Below are 23485 nucleotides of genomic sequence, written 5' to 3' on the forward strand. Positions count from 1 at the left end.
GCCGCGCCTCAGCCGTGACCCGGGGCCGCCTCACCGCGCCGCGCCTCGCGGGGGGGACGGGCCAAGGAGGAAACACCGCCCGGCGCGGCCCCGCACCGCCGCTCCGCTCCACACGGACGGCCGAGGCGGCGCGCCTGGCGAGGTCCGCCCTCCGTCCCCAGAGTGCTCCGGGCGGCAACGCTCGGGAGATTCCCCCCTCCCCGCCCTCTGGGCTCCCCCGGCAATGGACTCTCCCAGCGGGGCAGCGGGCGGTTCCTCTCCCGCGCCGCGCCGGGGCCTGCGGAGCCCGCTGCAGCCGCCGGGGGGCGCGCCGCTCGGTGTCGGGGCACAGCCGCGGCTGTGGGGAGCCGATCCCCGCGGGAATGGGGCTGTGGGGAGCCGATCCCCGCGGGAATGGGGCTGTGGGGAGCCGATCCCCGCGGGAATGGGGCTGTGGGGAGCCGATCCCCGCGGGAATGGGGCTGTGCGGAGCCGATCCCCGCGGGAATGGGGCTGTGCGGAGCCGATCCCCGCGGGAATGGGGCTGTGCGGAGCCGATCCCCGCGGGAATGGGGCTGTGCGGAGCCGATCCCCGCGGGAATGGGGCTGTGCGGAGCCGATCCCCGCGGGAATGGCGTGGGGGCTGTGGGGTCGCCCGCCAAGCGCTCCGCTGGCCCGGCCCCTCCGAAGCGGCCACAGCAGCTGAGCTGAACCGCGGCACGAAGCACGGGCAGCGTTCAGGGAAACACGCCGCGGGGGACGGGGCAGGCCACGGGGCGAGGCGGGACAAAGGGAGTCAGAGGAACTGCTGAGAGCAGTGCCAGTAAATTACCCCCATACCATAGAATCACAGAATAGTCTGAGTTGGAAGAGACCCACAGGGATCATGGAGTCCAGCTCCTGGCCCTGCACAGGCCGTCCCCAAGAGTCACACCATGTGCCTGAGAGCATCGTCCAAACGGTTCTTTAATTCTGCCGGGCTGGTGCTGTGATCACTGCCCTGGGGAGCCTCTTCCAGTGCCCAACCACGCTCTGGGTGAAGAAACTTTTTCTGTTATCTAACCTAAACCTCTCCTGACACAACTTCAGGCCATTCCCTCAGGTCCTGGCACTGATTGCCAGAGACAAAGATCGGTGCCTGCTCCCCGGCTTCATCTTGCCTGAGACCTCAGTGTGGCATCAAGGACTTGGGTGCTGAGGCTGCCATATGTCCTGCTGAAAATTACTGCAAGATGTGTTCAATGATTAAAAACAGCATTTATCTTCTGTAGCTGCAAATCCCATCATACTTCCCATCTCAGGACCACAAACATGGCATTTCTTGGCCTTTTGGCTAAGATGAAGCACAGTCTAATACATACATAGCATATACAGTGTGATTACATTTTGTATATATACACATATCAGATTTAGTGTTATGCCTTCTTTCAAGTTATTCCAGAAAGGCTAAAAATAAAGGAACACATCATGGCATTGGTGAGGCCACACCTCTGGTCCTGTGTCCATTCTGGAATCTGCATTTCAGGAGGGACACTGAGGTGCTGGACCGAGTCCAGAGAAGGGCAACAAAGCTGGTGAAGGGTCTGGAGAGCACATCCTATGAGGCACAGCTGAGGGAGCTGAGGTTGTTCAACTTGGAAAAAAGGAGGCTCAAAGGAGACCTTATCACTCTCTACAGCTATTTGGAAAGAGATTGTAGCCAGGTTGGAGCCTCTTCTCCCATGTAACCAGGACAAGATGGCATAGTTATAAGCTGTGCCAGGGGAGGTTTAGGTTGGACATTAGCAATTTCTTCACAGAAAGAGTGATTAGACATTGGAATGCACTGTCTAGGGAGGTGGTGGAGTCACGATCCCTGAAAGCTTTTAAGGAGAGACTGGACATGGCACTGAATGCCGTGGTGTAGTTGACAATGGGATGTTCTTTCACAGGTTGGACCTGATGATCTCAGAGGTCTTTTCCAACCTAATTGCTTTGATGATTTCTCAGCCCCAGCCATCCCCAGCTGCTGCTGCTCACCACTCTCTACACATGCAGCTGACCTGGCAGCATTTGCACAGGGCCTTGAGCTTTTAGAACCGAACATTTAGACAAGGTTTTTTTCTAGAAGTCTGTGAGCTGGGCCTCCCAGGCTGCCTAGCACCTGAGCAGAAAGACCTGGGGCAATGGGAAATAGCTGCTTGAGCATGAATCTACACCTGGAGTGAGGAGAGAGGGTGCAGGAATATCTGTAGATAGGTAGACAAGCCAAAATCCATTCATATTTCACCACCTTCTGTTCCAAAATTTTAAAAAATAATGCGTATTTATGTGCTGATGAAAATAAACCCAAAATATTTAAAATTTCAGCAAATGATTTTATAATTACCTAACCACCAAGATATTAAACTTCACCTCCCATAGAAAGTAAGAAAGAAAACTACCATAATGAATATTAGTCATAGTGCTAAAGGCACTACTGAGAGACTTAATGAAATTGTAATATAAAATAATATGTGAAGTTCTTTAGATAACAAAGTATGTATTAGAGTTAGGTAAGTTAAGAACAAAGAGATTCTTAAGTCCTCAGCATTGGAGAGAGATCTCAGTAATGCATACATTGCCAGTATTTCAACAACCGTGAGGTTGTAAAAATATAGACTACTCAAAATCATTTGCACACTTAATTAGATACTTTAGAAGGGAGAGGCCAAGATCAGACAGGTCATAAATATATAAAGCTCATAAAAATACATCATGTTTCATAATGATTAGTCTTTTCCTGAAATATATTATAGATTCTGATGCCCAAAAGATAGGCTGGAAATAAATCCCCACAGACTGATGTCTATATAGCAGGTATTTGTTTATTGCAGCACTGGTGGTGAGGGGGATTTCTCCACCTAACTCACCCACCCTTGTCAAGTGCTGTGGTCGATTTATACACTAAGTGATGCTTAGTATCACTATGTCACTGCAATACACACTGGAATGAATTTACACAGTATGATCTCATGGTTATTAGATAGTTCTTTTGCACTGTGCTTGTACCTCCCCAACTCAGGGGTTGTCAGGGGTCTTTGATGAAGGCTTTCAAGGTCTTCTTTGCAGCTGAATTTTTCAACTTTGTCTTCGGAGCATGTGCAGTTACAGTGTTCCTTGGCCTGTCTGGTCTTAACTGGCCTAAATTCTTTGTTTTGTGGCTAATTTGATTTGAACTTGCCAATTTTTCATTACTACTATACTAAACTATCTCTAAAGCTATTCACCTGGTGAGTGTTTTCTTCTTTTTTTTGTCTATTCAGCATTAAGCAACTAGTTAACCATATACTAGCTATTACGTTGTATAAAAAATTATTATTCAGGTTATATAGGTATCAGGTTATATAGATATATAAAAATTCACGATTTAGGTTATATTGATATCAGGTTATATAGATATATCAGGAGTCATGATTTATGTTATATTGGTATCTTATAACTCAAGCTATATAAGCACCTTGTAACTTTGATCTAAGTTATATAGGCATCAATTCTTGCATTAACACTTACTGAAAATACATAGATTTAGTCAGCACTACTGTGGGACGAGTTATGTTTTACTACTGTCACAGCCTCAGCATAGATCTACTGAGATGATAACATTATTCTCTCCATATACATTAAAAAGGTTAAAAGCAAATGTAAAACTGATACTAGAGAAGTGTAAATGTATTACTTTACAAGTGAAACTGCTGCTTAGTGTTGCCTTAGTACTCCAGCCAGAGTCCAAACTTTATATCGGTATGAAATGCTTATTGAACACAGTTCTGTTTGTAGTTTTACAAAATGTGGCTATTTCCCCGTAAAGCTGAAGACACGGTTTACCTACACGAGTCGCCCCCAAACTGCACAGTTTCTTTGAAGGCGTTTGGGCTGATTCCACAGTTCACCTGTACAAAGTATGGTCACTCAGTAAGTACCAAGTTACCCTGTGTGGGGCATGCACACAGAACAGGCATCAGCTTCCCTGCCGAGACAGGCTGAGGAAGCTGGGGCTGTTCAGCTCGGTCGTGTGGAAACCTGACGGCAACCTTCCAAGTGTCTGAAGGGCACCTACATGGAAGCTTGAGAGGGATTCTGTTAGTAAATGTGGTGACAAGGTGAGGGGGAACGGGTGGGTGCAAACTGAAAGTGGGGAAAGTTAGGTTAGATTTTAGGAAGAAAGTCTTTACTGCGAAGGTGGTGAGGCACTGGAATGCGTTGCCCAGAAAGGCTGTGGATGTCCCATCCGTGAAGTGCTCGAGATCAGGTTGGATGGGACAACCTGGTCTAGTGGGAGGCGTTCCTGCCCCTGGCAGGGGATGGGGCTGGATCATCTCTAGGGCCATTTCCAACCCTTCTATGGTTCTATGATTTTCGTACCTGCGCCTTTGACAAGGAGCACCAAGAAAACCCTGTCAGCAAACCAATCTGAGCACAGCTCCTGTTGGGCCAAGCGAGTGTGGCTCCCTCGGGATGGTTCCGCCCTTCCTCGGCTCCCCAAGGCCCGTCCCGCCTCCCGCCTCCCGCTCCGTGAGGGCGGGGGCAGCCGCAGCGGGGCGGGAGCGGCGCGTGCTTCCCGCGCCTCAGCCAATCAGCGCCGCGCTGCCGCCGCTGCCTCGCTCTGGGGGCGCTCGGAGCCAATCAGCGCGGCGAGCGCTGCGCGGCGGGAGGCGGGGCTGGGCACCATGGCGGGCGGCTCGGCGGGGGCGCTGGCGCGGGCTCTGGAGGCGCTGGGTGAGGCCGGGGGACCCGGGCAGAGGGACGGAGGGCTCGGGCTGCCGGGGCTCTCTCTGGGCACCTGTGGGGTGAGAGTAATTGCGCTAAGTAAGGGTAAATGCCTGCATGACGGCCTAGGAGTTTTTCAGAGAAAGATTAGATTTATTGCTGTAACACTTTATTTAGGTATTTGCTTCTGATCGCTGCTGTTTTTCAGATGGCGGTGGTGCAGCAGATAAGATTCGTTTAATACCTCAAGACTTTTTTGCAGAGCTGGTAAGTAGGGCCATCAATGGGATGGGGAAGGGCTTCTGGCACTCCAGGAAGCCTTTTTATTTAAGCTCTTTTGCGTTTTGTGTGATGCAAAGACAGCCTTCGGTACGTGGTAGCTTGACTTGACCCATAGAACAGATCAGCCCTGCTAAAAGCAATGGCTTTGATTTAAATTTATGGTTTTATCACAGACTTACGGAAATCAGAAATTTTGTCTATCATTTAAATTATATATCAAGGTAACTTGTCTAAAAACATTTGGCTTGTTTACTGTAGTGTGCACTCGAACAGTTAATATGAAGCTGATGTGTTAATTAGCAATAATGAGGTAGAAACTAAAGTCTTGATGTGGTTCGTTTTCTTTCCTTGCATTTGATGGAATCTTAAAATCAGTAATTTCAATTATTTGATTCTTTACAATGCACTCTTCACTCTATTTGTCCATTTTTGTATCAACAATATCTTCAAACATGTTTTTTTCACAGTGTGAACAAATAATTCAGCATCTGAACCATAAGATCCCAGGAATAAATACAGCTGAATTGTGTCAGGTAAGTTGGCATACCAGCCCTTGTAAGCAAGAGAAGTAGCTGTATCTGCTGTTAATGTTAGAATTCCTAACTTGGTGCGGGATTTCTTGTGTGTGTGTATATACGAAGTTGTTTTTATGAATGTGTAATTTATTATTTGTAATTGTTTGAACATTCTGTTTCTAGAGAATTCAAACAGCGGGAGTTGACATTAATGTTGGTGACCTGGCAAAAATAGCTAACACTCTTTCATTTCTATTTAGGTAAGCACAAAATAATTTACTTTGCACCACGTCTTTTTTCTTTCCATCACAACTTAATGGTGGTATTGAGAAGTTACATAAAATGACTTGGGAAAAGGGGAAAAATTCGTTAGTCTCAGTGCACAGAAATAAACACCTGGGCTTAGTTTGTGCCATTAATAAGTGTAGTTACTTAATATATAGTATCACTTTTTGTATTTGTTCCAAGATGCTCTCTGCAAGCTCTAGAACTAGTGGTGAGATAGAAGAAGTTAAGCTCACTTTTAAAGCTAAGTCAGCTGGGCCTTTGCCTGGAAAAAGTGTGTTTTAAAAACTCCTTATTTCTTGAAGATCAGAAATCAGCATTGGTGCCTTTTTGAAGGATACAGAGCTTGTAATATATTACATTCTGCCGTGAGTTGAGTTTTTAGGTAGTATTTTTAGTTTAATAAAAAATAAATTTTTCTATTTCTAGAAAGATAAAATTTTCAATATCTTGCTTGTTCTTTTAATATCTAGTATCTAAACATTTTATGTAACATTAATGCAATTCAGGAAATTTAAAATAATACTTTTCCATCTGCAAAATAGAATGCCTGAAGAACCATGCTACTTGGAGGACTAACTCACTATCTCTTGTATTAATACCTCTTTAAGAGGAGTGAACCTGCATGAACAGACATAGAGTAGGATTTTTTGTTTGCTTTTGTTCGTAAAGGAAATCAAGTGGCAGTTTTCCTTTAGACTTGCTGCTTTTTCAGTTGAAGGGTCTATGGCATCATTTGACTCCTGTTAGTACCCGTTATACCATGATGTAGAAGTCCTTGCTTAATTTTGGTGGTGCTTCAATTTCACCTCCTCAGTGTTTAATTAAATTGCCTTGTTTCTGAAGTAATGATATTGTTTAACTGCTCTTTGCACACACTGACTTGTGCCTTCTTCCAGTTGCTACAGCACTTGAAGGCTGTGATTATTTTTAGTTTGATGTTGAGTGTCTGGGCATCTGCATATTAAAACATACTGAGCTCATGTTGGTTTTTTTGTACATGGATACAAAAGATCAGTAACAGTGTGGGAAAAAAAGTAATCATAGGCTGCAGAATTGTTTTCAAGTACACGTAAAGTAGAAATAAAAGCTGTCTCTGGGCTGAAATGAGAAATTGTATTAAACTGGTGGAGAATGAAATTGATGCAGTGATCTCTGGATGTATCTGTTACAGCACAGCAGCCAGAAACAACCTCTCTACAGAAGAGCTCGTCACCACCTTGGGCAGTGGTGTCAGCACACTGCCAAAACATGCGGTGCAAGTTATCCGTCACGTGTGGAACGAGCAGGGCAAAGCCATTGCTGTGTCAGAAGATGCAGGAAATATGGCCACAGTGGGGCAGGTAACTAAAGGACAAAGTACAGCTGAGCTAATGATGAACATTTCAGAAATGTCAGTGTCTCTGTGTGTGTTGTGTTGTCAGGCAGGCAGTGGTAGATGGCTGCTGAAAGCTTTCCTACCTGCGTGCACATTTACATGTTGCCGAATACCTACCCAGATAAAGCAGCATATACAGTAAAAGTTGTCTACACACTGAACAGTTTTCTGATGTTATTGTTTGGATGATAAAGTCACATTTTGTATCTTTTTAAAAATTCATGTTTTGTAGTACTCTTAGCGAAGATGAATGGCAGTCAGTCTGGCAGACTATTGTATTGGCTCATTATGTAAATCTGTTTTAAGTGTAAATTTAAACATTATTTTAAAAAATACTTTATGTCAATTTCCAGCATTCCCTTTTAACTTGAAAAAATAGCAATCTGTTTACATTTTAAGACTTTTTTTTCTGAGAGCAGTTTAAAAGAGTATGGAATTAGGAAAGGAGAATCTTTTCATGAGGCTTGATATAAACTTCTAAAGGCCTTTCTTCATGAAAGTCTAAAAATTATAGCTTACTTGTGTGAAATGTATCTGTTACATACTTCAATTTATCTAAAATGCACTTATGAAATGCCATAATTTTTCTCTGTTGCTGCTATTATAAATTATTTGATTTAGACTTAGAAACTTTGGTTTTGATTTAGAAACTTCTAAAAAAAAAAAGAAAACATGACAAAAAACCCCATGCATGATATACAAGCTGGGTGAAGTCTGTGGCTTAAGCTCCTCTTACTAGAATTTTAAGAAGAGTGTACTTGACTGTTGATTGTACTTGAGTAAGGAAAACAGATAAAGTGAAATAACTTATTAAATTACTTACTTGGTCTCTCACCATTAAAGGGAAGGGCAGATAATTTGTATTCACCATAATATGAATGTCATGTTTGTTTTCCATTTGGATAAGATCTCTAGATGTCTTGTATTGTCTGTGAGCTGTCCCTTCAAGTGAACAGCAATGGTGGGGGGTGTGGGGGGTAGATCTCTCTCTTTGACACTATTTCCAATGCTTTTCATCTTTGTAGTTTGTAGATATGAAGTGGAAGCTGGGCGTTGCGATGAGCTCTGACACCTGCAGGTCTCTGAAGTACCCCTATGTCACAGTGACACTCACAGTGGCAGACCCTTCAGGACAAATAACAGACAAATCTTTTGAAATGACGATCCCACAGTTCAAGGTCTGTAGTGAGTGTTACTTCAATGTTCAGTCTCCTAAAAACAACAGTGCCATTGTTGTGAGGGTCAGCTGTATAGCCTGATGCGTATGCTTGTGCTGCTTGTTTACACATACAGTTGTGCAAACATGAAGCATTAAATAACTATTTAAAACAAAGAAGCTAAAGACTTACTTCATATTTAGTATTTAGTTCTACATCACTCAACTGAAATTTTAATTAATTTAATTTAACAGTAATTGATAATTTCTCTTACAAATAAACTAACAACCAAAGACATAAAAGCTTGCCAGCTATCATTCTGCCGTATTAAAAATTCATAAAATGTTTTTGATCTACAAAACTGTTCCCCAGCCTCAAAATCTAAAACTTGGCTTAAGCCTGACAGTCGCTAATGATTAGAAAAGGAGCTCAGTCTGCTTTATCACTGACTCTTGATTGCTATGTCTCCTCTATGAATTTATGTAATTTTAATTTTGCACAAACATGACCCTTCTATTGTCATTCCTATTTAAAGAGTCAGTACATCACCTGTACATCAGAAAATCATACAAACTTAAGTAGATCTTTGGAATTTGATCAGTAGAAATTTGAGAAGGATATTCTGAATTCTTGGGTGTTGTGAAATGTTGCATTTATTTTGGTTGAAGCCTATTTAATAATTTGTTTTTCAGCTACTTTAGGAAATAAATGTTACATTTGAGAAGTCTGGATTATTTCAGCTGGCAGTAGAAACACTCATGTGAGAAAGTGAATTTTTTTAAAAATTTTTATGGCACAAGAGCTACTTTTTCTTCTGTAGCATCTTTTCCTATTAATAGGCAAGCCCGTGCTATTAAGGCATCACCTTTGTAGATTACATAGTTAATGTGTTCAAATCCCAACCAGCTCACAGAAGGAAAAGCGGAAACTTTCAGTTCAAGCTGTGCATTGGAAGTGAGAAATATGGACAGTGTTTTGTCTAACATGCTAGTTTGAACTGCAGTTCGAGCTTGTCTTCAAGCAACTGAAATTTGTATCAATTCTTGCTTTTTAGAACTTCTTCAGACAGTTCAAGGAAATGGCATCTGTTCTTGAAACAGTTTGAAGGAAACTTTTAGTTCCAATGACATTTTGGAGGAAGATCAAGTAAACTTTCCGTTCTGCACAGGGAATTAAGTGCCATTGTTCAGCAAGGTATGTATCCTTGTCTTCTTGACAGGAACTGGTCAGCATCACCCTTGCATTGCTCTGAAGATCTCCTCGCTTTTGATTACTTGAAGTCAGCTCTGCAGTGTTTGTGAAAACGTATCCAGCTGTGCTTATCCTGGTAGACAAAAGATCAGGATGTGTATGGAGAAGCATCCCTGTAGACTTCCTAATACCCACGAGTAAGAAACTACACACTAAACTCAGAAAGACACCTGAATTTGTTGACTGGGAAGATACTGAGAGAAGTGTAAATCCCATATAAATATTTTTGTCTGTAAAATTAAGATGGGCTTGGACTCAACAGTAGTATTACATACAAGGAGAATATGAAGTTATGTGTAACAAGCATACAGCTACACTTAAAGAATGGCACTGTCAGGTAATTGATTGCAGCTATTTGTAGCTCTGGCTTCCAGTCTTTTAATAACTGGAGAATATACTTGTCCTAACAGTTTGTTTATTTCAAATATATATTTCCCACCCATATTCAAGCTTACAAAGACTGAATTAATGCATTAAGTTTTTCCAGAGACGCAAAATTCTCTCAAATGAAGCCCAGAGGCTAATTTTACATAAAAGTAGAAAGGCAAATTAATTCAAAAGTATTTTAATGGGTTTCTGCTTTTTCATTTCATCCATTGTTAATCTGTAGCATTCTGCTTGATGTTTTGGTCAGCAGTCTTCTTTCTAATTAAATTAACATATTGATGTAGTTACCTCATTTCAACCTCTGAACTAGAAAAGTCAAGAGGAAACTTGAAAATTCAGGCTGGAGAGGTAGCCAAGCACATCAGAGGAAGGACCACACTAAAAGATCTCTTTGCATGTGGCATTGCAGCAGAGAGCCACTGCACTGTGTTCTGCATGCTTGCCCTAAGAAGGTGTCCTAACCAACAAAATTTTGGCTTTGATGTTGAAGAATGGGGGCATTTCTAAAGGGTAGCGATAAATCCAATGTGCTTGCATGCTCTCTTAATTTTTTTCCCTTGAATTTTCCATAAAACAAAACACACTGCAAATATTGTAATGTAATAAAAGCAATACTGTTGCATCTCCAGATGTGCTGGTGGTGTAGTGGGACAAGTAAATCTGAAGAAAGATAATTCACACTGATAAGCAGATTGAAGTTTCTGCTTCAACTTCACACTGGTAGAGACTGAGTATCAGCTTTGCTGGTGCAGATCCTCTAATGATTTGAGGCCCACTTAAAATGCAAACATCTACTCTACCTTTCTAACTCAAATCTGTTTCTTAAATTAATGTTTTTAAGAGCTGGCTGAATGTCATTGATACAGGTTATGCCTGCCTTTTTGTGCTATGAAAATAAACTATAATAATAAACTATATTAAGATAATAATCTATAAAAATCACATTGTGTGTGCTGCATATGCTGCAATCCTTTCAGGAATGCCCCTATTTTAGGCATTATGCATGATGTGTAAAAACAGTACTTTGAATAGGTTAGAAGCCCAAATAAGTGAAAAAGTGTTGGCTTTGACAAAAGTTTTTGGCCATAATCATGGATCTGGATGATACTTTCTTTATGCTGGTTGAAGTCTGAGGTGTTTGCTTTGTGACTGGGGAGAGCAGATTGGTCTTTCCTGGGACCCTCCTGGTATAGTGTCACAAAATGCTTTTGGGAACACACTCCCATTTGCCTCTTGTCTGTCTGCAAGGGCTCAGGGCTGAACAGAGAGCAAACAAATGTATAGAAAAGTGATGTGAGCAGCTGATTTTTTCTGTTGTTGTTCTTGAATTTGCAGAAGTTAGAATGTAAGGCTGCTAAAACTGGAAAACATTGTCACTCTTTGGCCTAGTGAATTGATTGTTTTATATCAATGCAAGAGTTCAGAAAAAAATAAGCTTGTCTTCTTTTTTTTAGTAAAGCTGGAGCCTTACAAATAACTTCCTATGTGTTCTGATGCACATAAATTCTTTGTATAGCTGGAAATACTTGTGCCTGCATTTGAACTGTGTGGAAAAGATTTAATTAATCATGTCTTAACAATTCAGTAGGTGTTGGAAAGTAACAAGGAAACTCCCAGTTAGCATTTTTGCTTGTTCCATCAGAAAGAGGAGAAGGTTGTCAGCCTCTCTAAAGGCTTTTATTTTGTCAAGTCAGATATTCTAGAAGTATTGATGAATATATTTTTTTTAATGGCCCTAATCTCCAGCATGTTGTAATTCTGGCTGGAAGATGCTTGGACATGAATACTATACCAATTTACTGCTTGAGAATTTTCAGAGGAGTTATGATTTAAAGTTGGTTATATACTCAAACTTTTGAAATGTGTCCTGATCACTATCAGCAGAAATTCCGCCACTGAGTAATGGAATAATTAACTATTTTATTAAAAGGAAACCAAACAAAAAACAGTTTTAAGGGTAGCAACACTAATATGTCAAAACATATCACCAAGCTGGTGATTTGCTTGTCTGTATGTGCAGAAACCAGATCTTTTCAGAGAAAATCAGGAGTCCTTCTGTGTTCCTAATTCTAATTGTTGATTAATAGAAATTGTATAACATGAATATTTTTGTAAGTCCACAGACAGTCATTAAACATGTAGGTAATAAAGACAAAGCTGGTCTGTGTTTTTTTTTAAGCCTACTGGATGGAAGTCTGTCTTGTAAATACTGCAATGAGTAAAGTTCAGGACTAGACAATGACTAAATTTATTTCCTTATTAAATTAGGATGAAGTTCAGACATACGCAGTCTTTCTCTGTGATGGGGTACCAAGGAGTTGATGGGTAACTGCAGGCCACAAGGACTCTTCGTATCAATTACTTAAAGCTAGATAAAATGTTGTATGAAAAGACAGAGGACTTTGAGATTAATGAGATTAATGAAATTTTGCAGGAAGTTGCATTCAAGTGATTTTCTTTCCTTAACTGTATTTAGGAGACAAATAAACATTTTATTTTTTTCAACATTTTCCTAGAACAGAACAGGACAGGAACAAGGAAGGGGGTTGGGGTCTTGCACAATCAACAGATTCAGGGGAGGGAATAATGAAAGAATGTCCTAGCCATGACTGTTGTCTTCATCATATGACTTTTTTTTTCCCTATAAGTTTCAAACACACCAGCCCACTTGCAGAAAGCTATTTTTTAGAAAGCTCCACAGGAGGAGTGCACAAATGGCTGGAGTATATCTGTGCACTAGTGTTTTATATATTTAGCTTCTGCACACTTTGGCCAAGTAAAAGCATTTCTCTGTTTCTGCTTCCATAAAATTGTACTGTCTGTCTTTAACCACATTTAGAAGGTATGTGTCCTTGTTCATTGTGAGCCCACCCCCTTTATTTTTCACCTTCCCCTTTTTAAGCCTTTGCACTCTGCTTGAACACTTGAAGACACATTGCCTTGAATGAATTAAAAACAAAGGTAGAGAGGTGATGAATTGGGGGAAGAATGTTTCTTTTTCCTGTTTGCATTGTTGGAATGTTTTATTACCCTCTTGGCTGTAGGTATAATGAGAGGGTAATTTCCACTCCTTTGCAGAGGCATGCAGGGTGGTTCTGTTGAGACCTTATGGGTACTGGAATAACACAAAAATGTGTCTTGAGTCATTTGATCTCCCTGCAGAGAAAAAAATTGCCATATCTCTGAAGAACCTCAACTACTGGCTGGGCACTGTCAGGGGCGGGGGAAAACTTAAAACTGAATAGCTTCTGTCCTGTCCAAGATTCTGTTGTTGGTCATGATAGAGCTCCTTTCCCAGACAGATTTTTAGTACAGTTACATATCCGTTGGTTGGGCTGATAACTTGCTGGGCATTTGCTTCATTAGGAAGCTGGATTGTTCCCAGTCAGTACCTGACCTGAGTGCCTTGACCTCAGTTTGCATGGTATGCTGCTGCAGTGCTTCCTTCCTGAGGCTCAGCCAGCTCATGACTGGATTTGCTTGTCACTGTGAAATTTTGGCCAAACACTTCCTTTACTTTTGCTTTTATTGTACAGCATTGTCCATACTCATACAGATGTGCTCTTGGCTCTTTAGTGTGTGAGGTGCTGTGGTTTAACCCCACCTGACAACAGGCACCACACAGCTGCTCGCTCAGTCCCCCTTCTGTGGATGATGGGGAGAAAACTCATGGTTTGAGATAGAGACAGTTCAATAGGTAAAGCAGATGCTGCACGGGCAAGCAAAGCAAAACAAGGAATTCATTCCTCACTTGCCAAGGACAGGCAGGTGTTCATCCATCTCCAGGGAAGCTGGGCCTCATCCTATGTAATGCTTACTTGGAAAGATAAACACCATCACTCAGACTGTTCCCCCTCTTTCTCCCCCCACTTTATATACTGATCATGATGTCATATGGTGTTGGATATCCCTTGGGTCCGTTGGGATCAGCTGTCCCAACTGTCCCCTCCTAACTACTCGTGCACCCCCAGCCCCCTCACTGGTGGGGTGGTGTAAGAAGCAGAAAAGGCCTTGGCTCTTTGTAAGCACTGCTCAGCAACAACAACAAAAAATCTCAACAATTATTGACAATGTTTCCAGCACAAATCCAAACCAGCCCCCTACTAGCTCCTGTAAAGAAAAGGAATTATTCTCCTGCCAAAACAACACATGGATTTGAAGGATAATACTCAGCATTCCTTATACCCAGTTCTGGGTGCTTAGAAAGACTTCCTGATTCTTGTTTCCAAGGCTTCTCTGGGAGAAGGTGGAGAAATTACCTGCATTTAGTTGAGTTGCTGGGATATGTCTCTTAATTATGTATGACTATGTGTCATTGAGGAAGTAAGGAAGCTGAGATTGCTGATCTTTTCCATGAAGGAAGTCTAATTTTAGTATTTCTGAGTTTTCTCTTCCCTGAACTGCATTTATCTACTATGGCTAATTACAAAGCTGCCCTACTTTGAGAACCCTTTCTCTTTGATAGGTGTAAATACTATAGTTTCCAAATACTCTGTCAGTGTTTACATTACAAATATTGTTACACTTATATAAATGGGAAGTTTCAATGTCAGTTTTGCACTTCATATAATGAAATTTGTAAAAGTAAGGAAATTTTTTTTATTTCATACAATGAATCTCTGTGCTGGATAATAATTCCAGAGGACTTTGTCCCAGCATCGGTCACCAGGTGGCACTGCCACATTCAGTCTTCCCTCACAGCAATCCTTTGGCAGTATGTCTGGCTGTAGGATAAGGACCTCTGGTTTTTTCCCCTTTGTGGTTTGGATCTGGAACTACGAATTCATGTCACCCACTTCTTACATTGTAGGGAAACAAACTAACTTCTCTTTTAATTATTGCCAAGATGAGCACAAATATTTGCAGTTACATAAACAGCATTCAGCATTTTGATGATAACAGAATACATACCATACACTGCACATTTGCAGCAGTTTAAATCAGTAACTTAATTATACTAACATTTCTGCATTATGACTTGGTCTTCCAATAGTATCATATTGCATTTGGGGCCTATTCTCATCTTACTCTTTTCCCTGTTTATATATGTCTCACAGAGATTTTTCTAGATCTGTATCTTGATCATAGAAAAAGCATTTGCATTTCTCTATCCAAGGTTTTCATGCAGTTTGACCACTCTGAAGTTCTTCTTCCATATTTTGTTATGCAGTCTAGTTATCAGTGTCTTTATGCAGCATTTAGGAATATGCTTCTCTGCCACTGAAAGTGAATTTCCTCTGAATCTGAGAAGTCATAGTCAGATGTTCTTGGTATTGAAGCTGAAAAGAAATTTTCTGTTTCCCATGAATGTCATTATTGCTGAGTCTTTGGCAGTTTACAGGTTTGTAAAAAAATATTCATCTGAGAGCTTGCCCAAATTAAAGCAGGACAGGCTTCCTTCCCAGTGATGCTTCTGAGATGGGAAGTCCTGGATGCCGCAACCAGATGTGAAGCTTGGGAATGATACTGAAGTTTACATTTAAAATGAGGAATGTAAGTACATGTTTGGCATGAATCACTGGTGTGCTGTGCCATGCTGCTTCTCACAGTTGGGAATGTGGGGAGATGAGAGATACACAGCAGTTAACAGAGTTAAGACAACAGATGTCAATTTACCTAAGAGAGAGTCAAGGATGATGAGAAAGAGGATTAAAGAGTTCCCATCTGTTCTTTTTTATTTAATGTTAACAGCTACATTGGCACCATTTTTGGTATTGTGTTGGGCCTACTAGTGCCCTGTTGTTCATGCTAAGCTGTACCTTATTTTACCACACACAGTACAAAGTGGAGAAGCTGCAGTAACACTTCAGTAGTGGTACACTTGAAGTCATAATGGTATTTGCATTTTCCTCTTGAAGAGACATAATTTGTGCCCTTTGAAGTAGTCTTGCCTTCCAAAGCATCTCTCTTCTGTGTTACTTCTGCACTCTGCTCCAGATTTGCTAATCTTTCTAGCCTGTGGTTCATCCTTTGTAATAATATATTTGTGAAATAATATCAATATGTTCCTTTTAGGTTTGGCAATGACAAGAAATTCTATTTCCATTGCTAAAGAATTGGAGCAGACCAGGATCCCTTCCAAATCACAAATGAGGTAGATGTAGCAGGCACTGTTAGGGAGAGAAGTAGACTCCAGCAGTCACAGTACTTCTTCTCTTCTTCCTCATTTTTTTTTCTATTATTTGTAGGTTACTGTTACTGCATGGGGAATAGTAGAGAAGTAAATAGCTCCTCTGTATAAAAGAAATAATTGGGAATATGGAAGTTCTTGTTGCAGAAGTTGCTCTATCCTGCACTAACTAGCTTTGCAGCTGATCTGAGCTGCTGACAGCCACCAAAGTCTGAATTACCTCAACAACAGGGATTCTTGTAAGCTGATGTGATGCAGTTTGGTGGGGGGGAGCAGGGGCCCTATTAAAAAAAAATCCCAAACTAAAAACCCCAACAAATTTCAAATGCTTCCACATGGAAAGGTGGTGTGATCACACAGGACTCCAGGTTAAAACTTAGTTTAAAATAAAATGTGTTGTGGTTCTTCACTGGATTCAAAGTCTGCTATGCTGGAAAGTTTCATGGGATGACTGTGGTATGAAAAAATTACTTAAGTAAGAATCTTTCCCCCATCAAATTTCTCTTTGAAGAGAAATATAATTTAATGAATTCTGTCTTAATCAGTGCTACATTAAATTGAATAATAGTACACTGAACAGAGACAAAATGTGCCAGTTCCTTTAAATTCTAGAGATGTTTATAAAACTTCCAGCTAGGGATTATTCTCTTATGAACTTTACTCATTCCAGTTCCCCTAAATCTGTTTTGGAGTGGGTCTTATTGGCAGAACAAATTCAGTCTGTAATTTTGATCAAAAAAGATTAGTGCCATTTAAGAAGAAAACACTAAACCCAACCCACCTCTTATCAGATTAATTTTTCATCATTTTTATTGTTTGCAAATTGCAGCAATTGTCCACTGCTATTGACATATCTCTGGAAGACCAATTTGTCTTACTCAGAACTTTGGCATTGCATTTTAAACTATTCTAATCTTTATACATCCTGCAAAATACACAATTTTCATCATTTTTAGTGATTTTTTTATGTACTTTAAAAGAAGAGGTACCAGAGTTTCTCTAGCAGCTAAAGCTTAAATTCCTGGTAATACATCCAGTCTACTGAACTTTCTAGTACTTCAGTTGTATTTCCAGAAGTTATTTCATTACAGTCTTCAAATAAGACTGGGTAGTTTAATTAAATGGTTTTTAAAGTAAAAATACCTGTATCTCAGATGTGGAAAAAAAAAATGATCTGAAAGTAAAATAAAATATGACTACTTTAAACTAATGCAAATATGGAAATGGACCTTGAATTCCCAGACAGTTAAGTGAGATTATTCTTAGAAAAGCAATTGAATCAGAAGCAATTCCAGCTTCAGGGCATATTATTGAAATAATAGTCCGAGGTGACTGAAGTTATGCATAAATATAGGTTTGTAAAGTCTAGCCTACAGCTCCTCTAATAACTTAATATTTTTTCTGCAATTAAAGTTATGGCTAGAAAGTTTAAAGGGATGGGTAATTACTAGCAATTAACAGTCTAATCATGTGAGATGCTGAGGTCTCTTTGCTGCTTAAGAAGTTACTGAGAGCTGTGGTTCCTTAGCCTTTCGCAGATCTTAATCCTTTTAACACTGAGTATGAACTGAAGACCCAGATATGATATATGAAATGGCTGCTGTGCTGCCATGTGCAGAAACAGCATATATTATCTATCAAGGTATGGTCTTAGAGAACTAAACATACTTCCTCTAATAAACAGAAAGAAAATACATTCTTCATTTTATTTGGAAAAATAACCTTTACATGTAGTACTCCATTGACAAGTATATCAAATCCAAAATGTTCAGAGGCACTTACATTTAGTTAACTTTACTAAATAGATAAATTTTACTTTATGTATGAGTAAATTTATTTTACCTAAAAGTTTACTTTATCTATGTTTGGTCACTTCAATAATATCCCTTACTTTAAGAGGTCTTGTATAGAATGTCTGTGTTTGGAACAAAAACAATGGCTGGTTATCAACAATTCAAAAAAGTCTGATTGGGTCTGTGGTTGGTTTCACTTGCAGCACATGCTATGGCAATTATTGCCCATAGTACTTCATGTACTTCAGAACTTCCAGTAGAGTGCTCCCTTTAGATTTTACAGTTTGTTTCAAGAAGCTTGGCCAATGCTAGTGTTAATGATCATAATAAAAAAAGAATAGTTAAAAAACTGTGGCTTCTCACCAGTGACTTTGTCTGTCATGTTTCTGGCATGGGTGCTGCATTTACACTTCTGTTTGGGATGATCTGGAGAGAGAAACTGTTATTTCATCAAGAACAGACGTATTTTCAAAGCTCCACGGATAAGGACTGTGGAAAGTTGGTTTCTTCTCTGTCCCAAAGTTTTTGATTCCCATTAACTGAGCTATAAGGATTATATATTTTATGCTAATTCCTAACTACATTGTGCAAAGAATTAGAGAAAGATACCTTCCTTATCATTATAGTTTAAACACTAGAAATTACATGAGGGGTATGTCAGATGTCATGGGCAAAGGCATACTGTGCTCAATATGAAAGAAATTGGAATTTTTAACTTAAAGGTGCATGTAATCTTACAACTGAAAAGAAATGAGGCAAGAGGACTAACTTTGGAATGAAAAGTTATATAACAAAAGGACTGTCTTCCTACTGAAACACTGTTAATGAGATGGGGGGATAAAAGGTGTTAGGCAGATTAAAGGATAAGAAATGATGAAGTAAATGGATAAAAGTTAGGGACAGCTAAAAGGGATTACTGCAAAGAATCGATTCATAGAGACATAAAAAGCTGAAGCAAGAAGAAAGCATGAAAACTTTGGATTAACATCTGAGAATTTGAAGGTAGCTAAAATATTAGTGGGAGCATTTATATGAATTAATTTCATCTTCTAAGGGATTTGTATAAAGAATTCAGTAATAAAAATAAATTAAGTCAAAATAACCAGATCTCATACCATATTCTGCAAAGCACCCAACAGAAGGAAGAACCAAATAGCTTTACAATGGTGACAGTTGAAGGATTTCGCATTCATTTTTCACATTTTAGAATTTCGTTTCTACCTGATAATTTGCAGTAATTGAACTGCAACCTTATCACCTGGAAACACAGCTCTGTAACATCTTGAAGATTTCTTGTTCTATTTGTATGATGCGAGAACATCAAGGCATCTGTAATTGCTTAAAATATTTTTTTTTTTGCTTTTTTAATGTGTTTGCATGATTGTCTTCAAGTTTCCTGATTATTATTAAATATTTGTATTGCCATAGCACCTAAAAGCCTAGGTGGCTGTCCACAAACTAGTTTTGGTAGTTGATATACAAACATAAACCAAAAGGGATCTAGTAGTCCCTGAGATGGTGTTGGTAAGCAGCTGCAGCTACTCAGTATGTTGCAGCCTCCCCATTAGGCTGCTTCATTGGAGTCATTTAATGATGACCCCATCTGAAACAATAGCAGAAGAATGCATGAGGGGGTTTTGCCGCTGTTCTGGGGCAAGCCCAGTGTTTAGTTCACTTCCCAGGTAGGTTAAATTGGTCTTTGCGCTCAAATGACTGAATTGCAGCTTCACGCTCTAGATGAACCGTCTAACCAAGCGTACCCAAAAGGGGCGAGTCGTCTTGCCGCTCTCCTCAGCCCCGAGCAGTCATTCCCTCCCTTTGTGCCAACGGCGCTCTCTCCATAAGCGCTGTCACTTAAATTAGAGGCGGCTCACAGAACTGAACTGGCAGAAAAGGAGCAGCTTGCTGCAGCATTAAACCATTGCCAGCGCTGCTGCCAGAAACCAAACAGCTCTTCTTCCAGGTGCTCTGGTAACAGGCTCACAAATTGTTGTTTTGCAGTGCTGTTGCACAAAATCTTAAACACCATTCTCAGCCAAATGGTTAATCCTAACTGTGCAGAATGAGGGAGAAGAATTTTTTTAGGTTTGTGATCCACAAAATTTAACCATTATTCCTCTAATTACCCCAGTTGTAAAATCTACTGTGCAGCATTGCAGTTCAGATAATCAAGTGTGAAAACAGTCAGTTTGGGAAAGCAAGTCCAGTCTGGCTTTAACTTGTACCGCTGTAGCACATATTAAAGTGGGTTCATATTCATATGAACATATTGAGCCTGCATAAGGATTTCTGCATTAGCTCCTCTGTCCTAAGGGACATTGCAGCCTTGTGGGGTGCCGTGATGAGAGAATATATATTGGAGGTCTTACCAAACAACAATATTAAATTGAAAATTACAACCGATAAACCAGAATGCATAAACTAGATGGTTAAACTGGGAAAAAAAAAAAAAAAAAAAAAAAAAAAAAAAAAAAAAAAAAAAAAAAAAAAAAAGGCAAAATTGTTTGCTCAGGAAATGAGCAAAGTGGTTTGTAACAGTATGAAAACACCACAAATGTGACAGTTTTTGCCAGTTCAGACTAGTGTGGGCTGTGACCTGAGCGCTACATGACCCTTCTCTGCACAAATAATCATGCAGTCTCAAATTACACAGAGCAGCTCTTCTGCTCAAGCTACAGATTTTTATTTGTCGGCAGGGTTAAAACGGTGGCCATAACAACGTGTGCTGGGAGTTACCGCTGCTGCAGATTTAAACAGGGCTACAATCGGCAATTACCAAAAGGATAGGGATGTTGTATGGCTGGCAAAGCTTGGTCCAGCTACTTTCTCAGGCGGAGGGGACTAGTTACTGACATCTACACTATGTGGCGGATTTGTTGCTGACAAGAGATGTTATCGCGATAGCGACGAGGAAACCCCCCCTGATTAAAAGCTCAAGCAGGAAACACAAGCTTAGGGGAAAAAAGGAAAACTAAAACCAGCCGTGATGAAACCTTTGACTGTGCGGTGGGCAGGGGAGGCTGCGGCAGCACGGCCGCCCTGGGGCTGCTCTCCTGGCTGGGGAGGTGCCCCGGCGGCCGCTCCTTGCCCGAGCCCTCTCCGCCGAGACTCCTCAGCATCAAAACCAACTCAGGCAGCGTTCGGGAGCTTCTGCAAACGGGCCCCGGGGGCGGGCCCGGCAGCCTCCCCACCTCCTTCTCACCGCCGCTCCGCGACCTCCCTCCCTTTGCGGATCTCCTCCCTCCCGCCTTTCCCTGCCCGGCCGGGCACGCTGCGAGCGGCGGGCACGGCACAGCCCCCGCGGCAGCGCTCGGCAGGACCGGGAGCGGAGCGCACGCTGTGTTTCCCTTCGGGGCCCGCTCGGCGGGGTGTCCCGCCCCTGGGCCGGGGTGCTCAGGGCTCGGAGCCCCGCCGCTCCGCCCCGGGGCGGTGAGGAGGAGCAGCAGGAGGAGCAGGAGGAGCAGCAGGAGGAGGAGTGGGTGTCTGGGCCGCCCTTCCCCGCCCCGCGGGCTGACCCGGGCAGGCGGGAGGCGGCGCGGCGGGACGTGCCCGGCGGGATGCGCCTTTAGCAGGAGGCGGCCGCGGCCGAGCGCAGGCCCCGCCGGCTGCACCTGGCGCCGGGGGAAGCCGCGCGTCCTGCGCCCCGAGCCCGCCATGGAGAAGCGAGGGGAGGGCGAGCCGCTCTCACACCCCCTGGAGCCCCAGCCCGAGCCCGAGGCGCAGCCGGCGCCGGCGGGGGAGAAGCGCTTCAGGCTGTGGTACGTGGGCTGGTCGTGCCTGGACCGGCGGACCACGCTGCCCATGCTGCCCTGGCTGGTGGCCGAGATCCGCCGCCGCGGGCAGCGGCAGGAGCCCGGCGGGGCCCCGGGCGGCGGGGGGGCGGCCCGGGAGGTGCTGCTGCTGCTGGGCTCGCCCACGCTGCGCTGTGTGCCCGCCGGCCCCGGCCCCGGCCCCGCCAGCCCCGCGCCCGCCGTCTTCATCTTCGAGCACAAGGCGCAGCACATCGCCCGCTTCATCCACAACAGCCACGACCTCACCTACTTCGCCTACCTGATCAAGGCGCAGCCCGACAACCCCGACTCCCCCATGGCCTGCCACGTCTTCCGAGCCACCGACCCCAACCAGGCGAGTGGGGCAGGGGGCGGGGGCGCTGCCGGGCTCTCCCCGGGGGCTCGGCTCCTCTCCTCTCCTGGCCGGGCGCCGCTCTCTCGGGCCGCGGAGGGGCCGGTGTGCCCGGCGGGGCCTGCGGGGCAATGCGGGGCCCCAGCCCCGCACTCCCCCCCGGGGCCGCTCCAGCTCGGGCGGCCGCAGCCCCTCGGGCCCCGCGGAAAGAGGCTGGGGCGGTGCGGACGCAGAGCCCCCCACAGGGGCCGTGGGGTGCCCTGCCAGCCCCTGGCAGGCCGGGGGTGCCAGCCTCTGCGGATCTCAGCCACACGGAGCCCTTTCTCCCCGGTCACCGCCGCGGGGAGGCCCCGCAGCCCATCCCAGCCCATCCCATCCCATCCCGCAGCAGCCGCTCAGCGCCAAGGGCACGGTGCGCTCCGCCCGCCGGGGACAGCTCTGTGCTACAGCTCTGTGCCACAGCCTCCCAGCGGGGCTGCCGGTGCTGGACCGGGATGGGATGGTGCAGGGTTGTGCTCTCCTCAGACCCCCGTGGGGCAGAAAGGAGGGCTCGATGGCCGCAGGTCCTGCCGTGCCCACGGGTCACGCTGAGGACACCTGGCCGTGCCCAGGCAGAGGCAGTAATGATTGATACAAACAAGGCTCGCTTTGGGTGGGGACATTTTTGATAAGGTGCCAACTGGAAAAAAAAGACCTGACAGTAAGATTGTATTTTCCTGACTATCTAGCTGGATTTGGCTAAGACAACAAACATGCGGCAGACTTCTTTCTCTCCGGTTTGGAGTATGTGAGCAATAGCAGGTGGATGAGTGGGTTGGATAATCAATTTAGCAAGATGACAGCAAGAAAAAGGCCTTTCAATAACAGTCCTTTGGTTGAGTAAGTCAGAACACCTTCTCCTCGGTTCTCACAAACTGGAGAAAATAACTCCTGCAGTTAGAAGATAGCTGACACTGCATGCACTGAACAGCTGCTAGGGTTTCTTTGTTTGGGTTTTATTAAGTGAGGAGGGTAGGAAGGGTTAGGAAGACTAATGAAAAGTTCTCGGTATATTAACTTTTATTTGAGACAGCGTACTTCCAGGGAACATGGAGACATTTAGGTTGCATTGGTAGCTGTGGCTTAGGACAGGCAGTATCCCAGGTGGAGGTAACTGTGCCCAGCTTGTTGGCAACTGCTGTGGGTTGTGCTTTTCCAGGAGAGCACACAGGAAGAGTGTGGAGGGGATCACTAGCTGCCAGGGGAGGAGCACAAATGTCCTTTAGGAGTTTGGCAGTGTGGGCTGAGGCAAACTAAGGTTTCTGCTGTTGGCAGAAGATACTGAATCCAATTTATTTCTGGGGTAGGTCTGTACTGGTACCATGAGTTTGTAAAATAACCTTGCGTAAAGATAGTGAATCCCTAGTACTCCGGTGAATGTGCAAAGTGCTACGTACATTTTCGTTTGGAAGGCTGTTTCTGAGAAAAACTCTATCCAT

General features: G+C 43.2%; 2 protein-coding genes across 4 annotated transcripts in view; both read left to right on the forward strand.

Annotated features, from left to right (window-relative positions):
* Window positions 1-4631: 4631 nt before the first annotated feature.
* On the forward strand, window positions 4632-12346 carry COMMD6 (COMM domain containing 6). The gene is made up of 7 exons (XM_083883422.1): window positions 4632-4716; window positions 4916-4974; window positions 5457-5522; window positions 5688-5764; window positions 6964-7132; window positions 8193-8345; window positions 9379-12346. The coding sequence occupies exons 1-7, from the start codon at window positions 4668-4670 to the stop codon at window positions 9427-9429; spliced, it is 624 nt and encodes a 207-aa protein (XP_083739548.1). The 5' UTR covers window positions 4632-4667; the 3' UTR covers window positions 9430-12346.
* A 9193-nt stretch (window positions 12347-21539) lies between these two features.
* The window catches only part of TBC1D4 (TBC1 domain family member 4), a gene marked incomplete at its 5' end in the record, with an annotated part of 98237 nt that continues 96291 nt past the window's right edge, over window positions 21540-23485 (forward strand). For 2 of the 3 annotated variants that reach the window (XM_083885275.1, XM_083885276.1), the window contains one exon: window positions 21540-22010. In XM_083885275.1, coding sequence (XP_083741401.1) covers window positions 21540-22010 — 471 coding nt within the window. The remainder of the gene's footprint in view (window positions 22011-23485) is intronic. The other variant, XM_083885278.1, reaches the window with a different exon arrangement.

Source organism: Zosterops lateralis (genome assembly GCF_965231275.1).
Source record: "Zosterops lateralis genome assembly, chromosome: 2".
Taxonomy (NCBI): Eukaryota; Metazoa; Chordata; class Aves; order Passeriformes; family Zosteropidae; genus Zosterops; species Zosterops lateralis.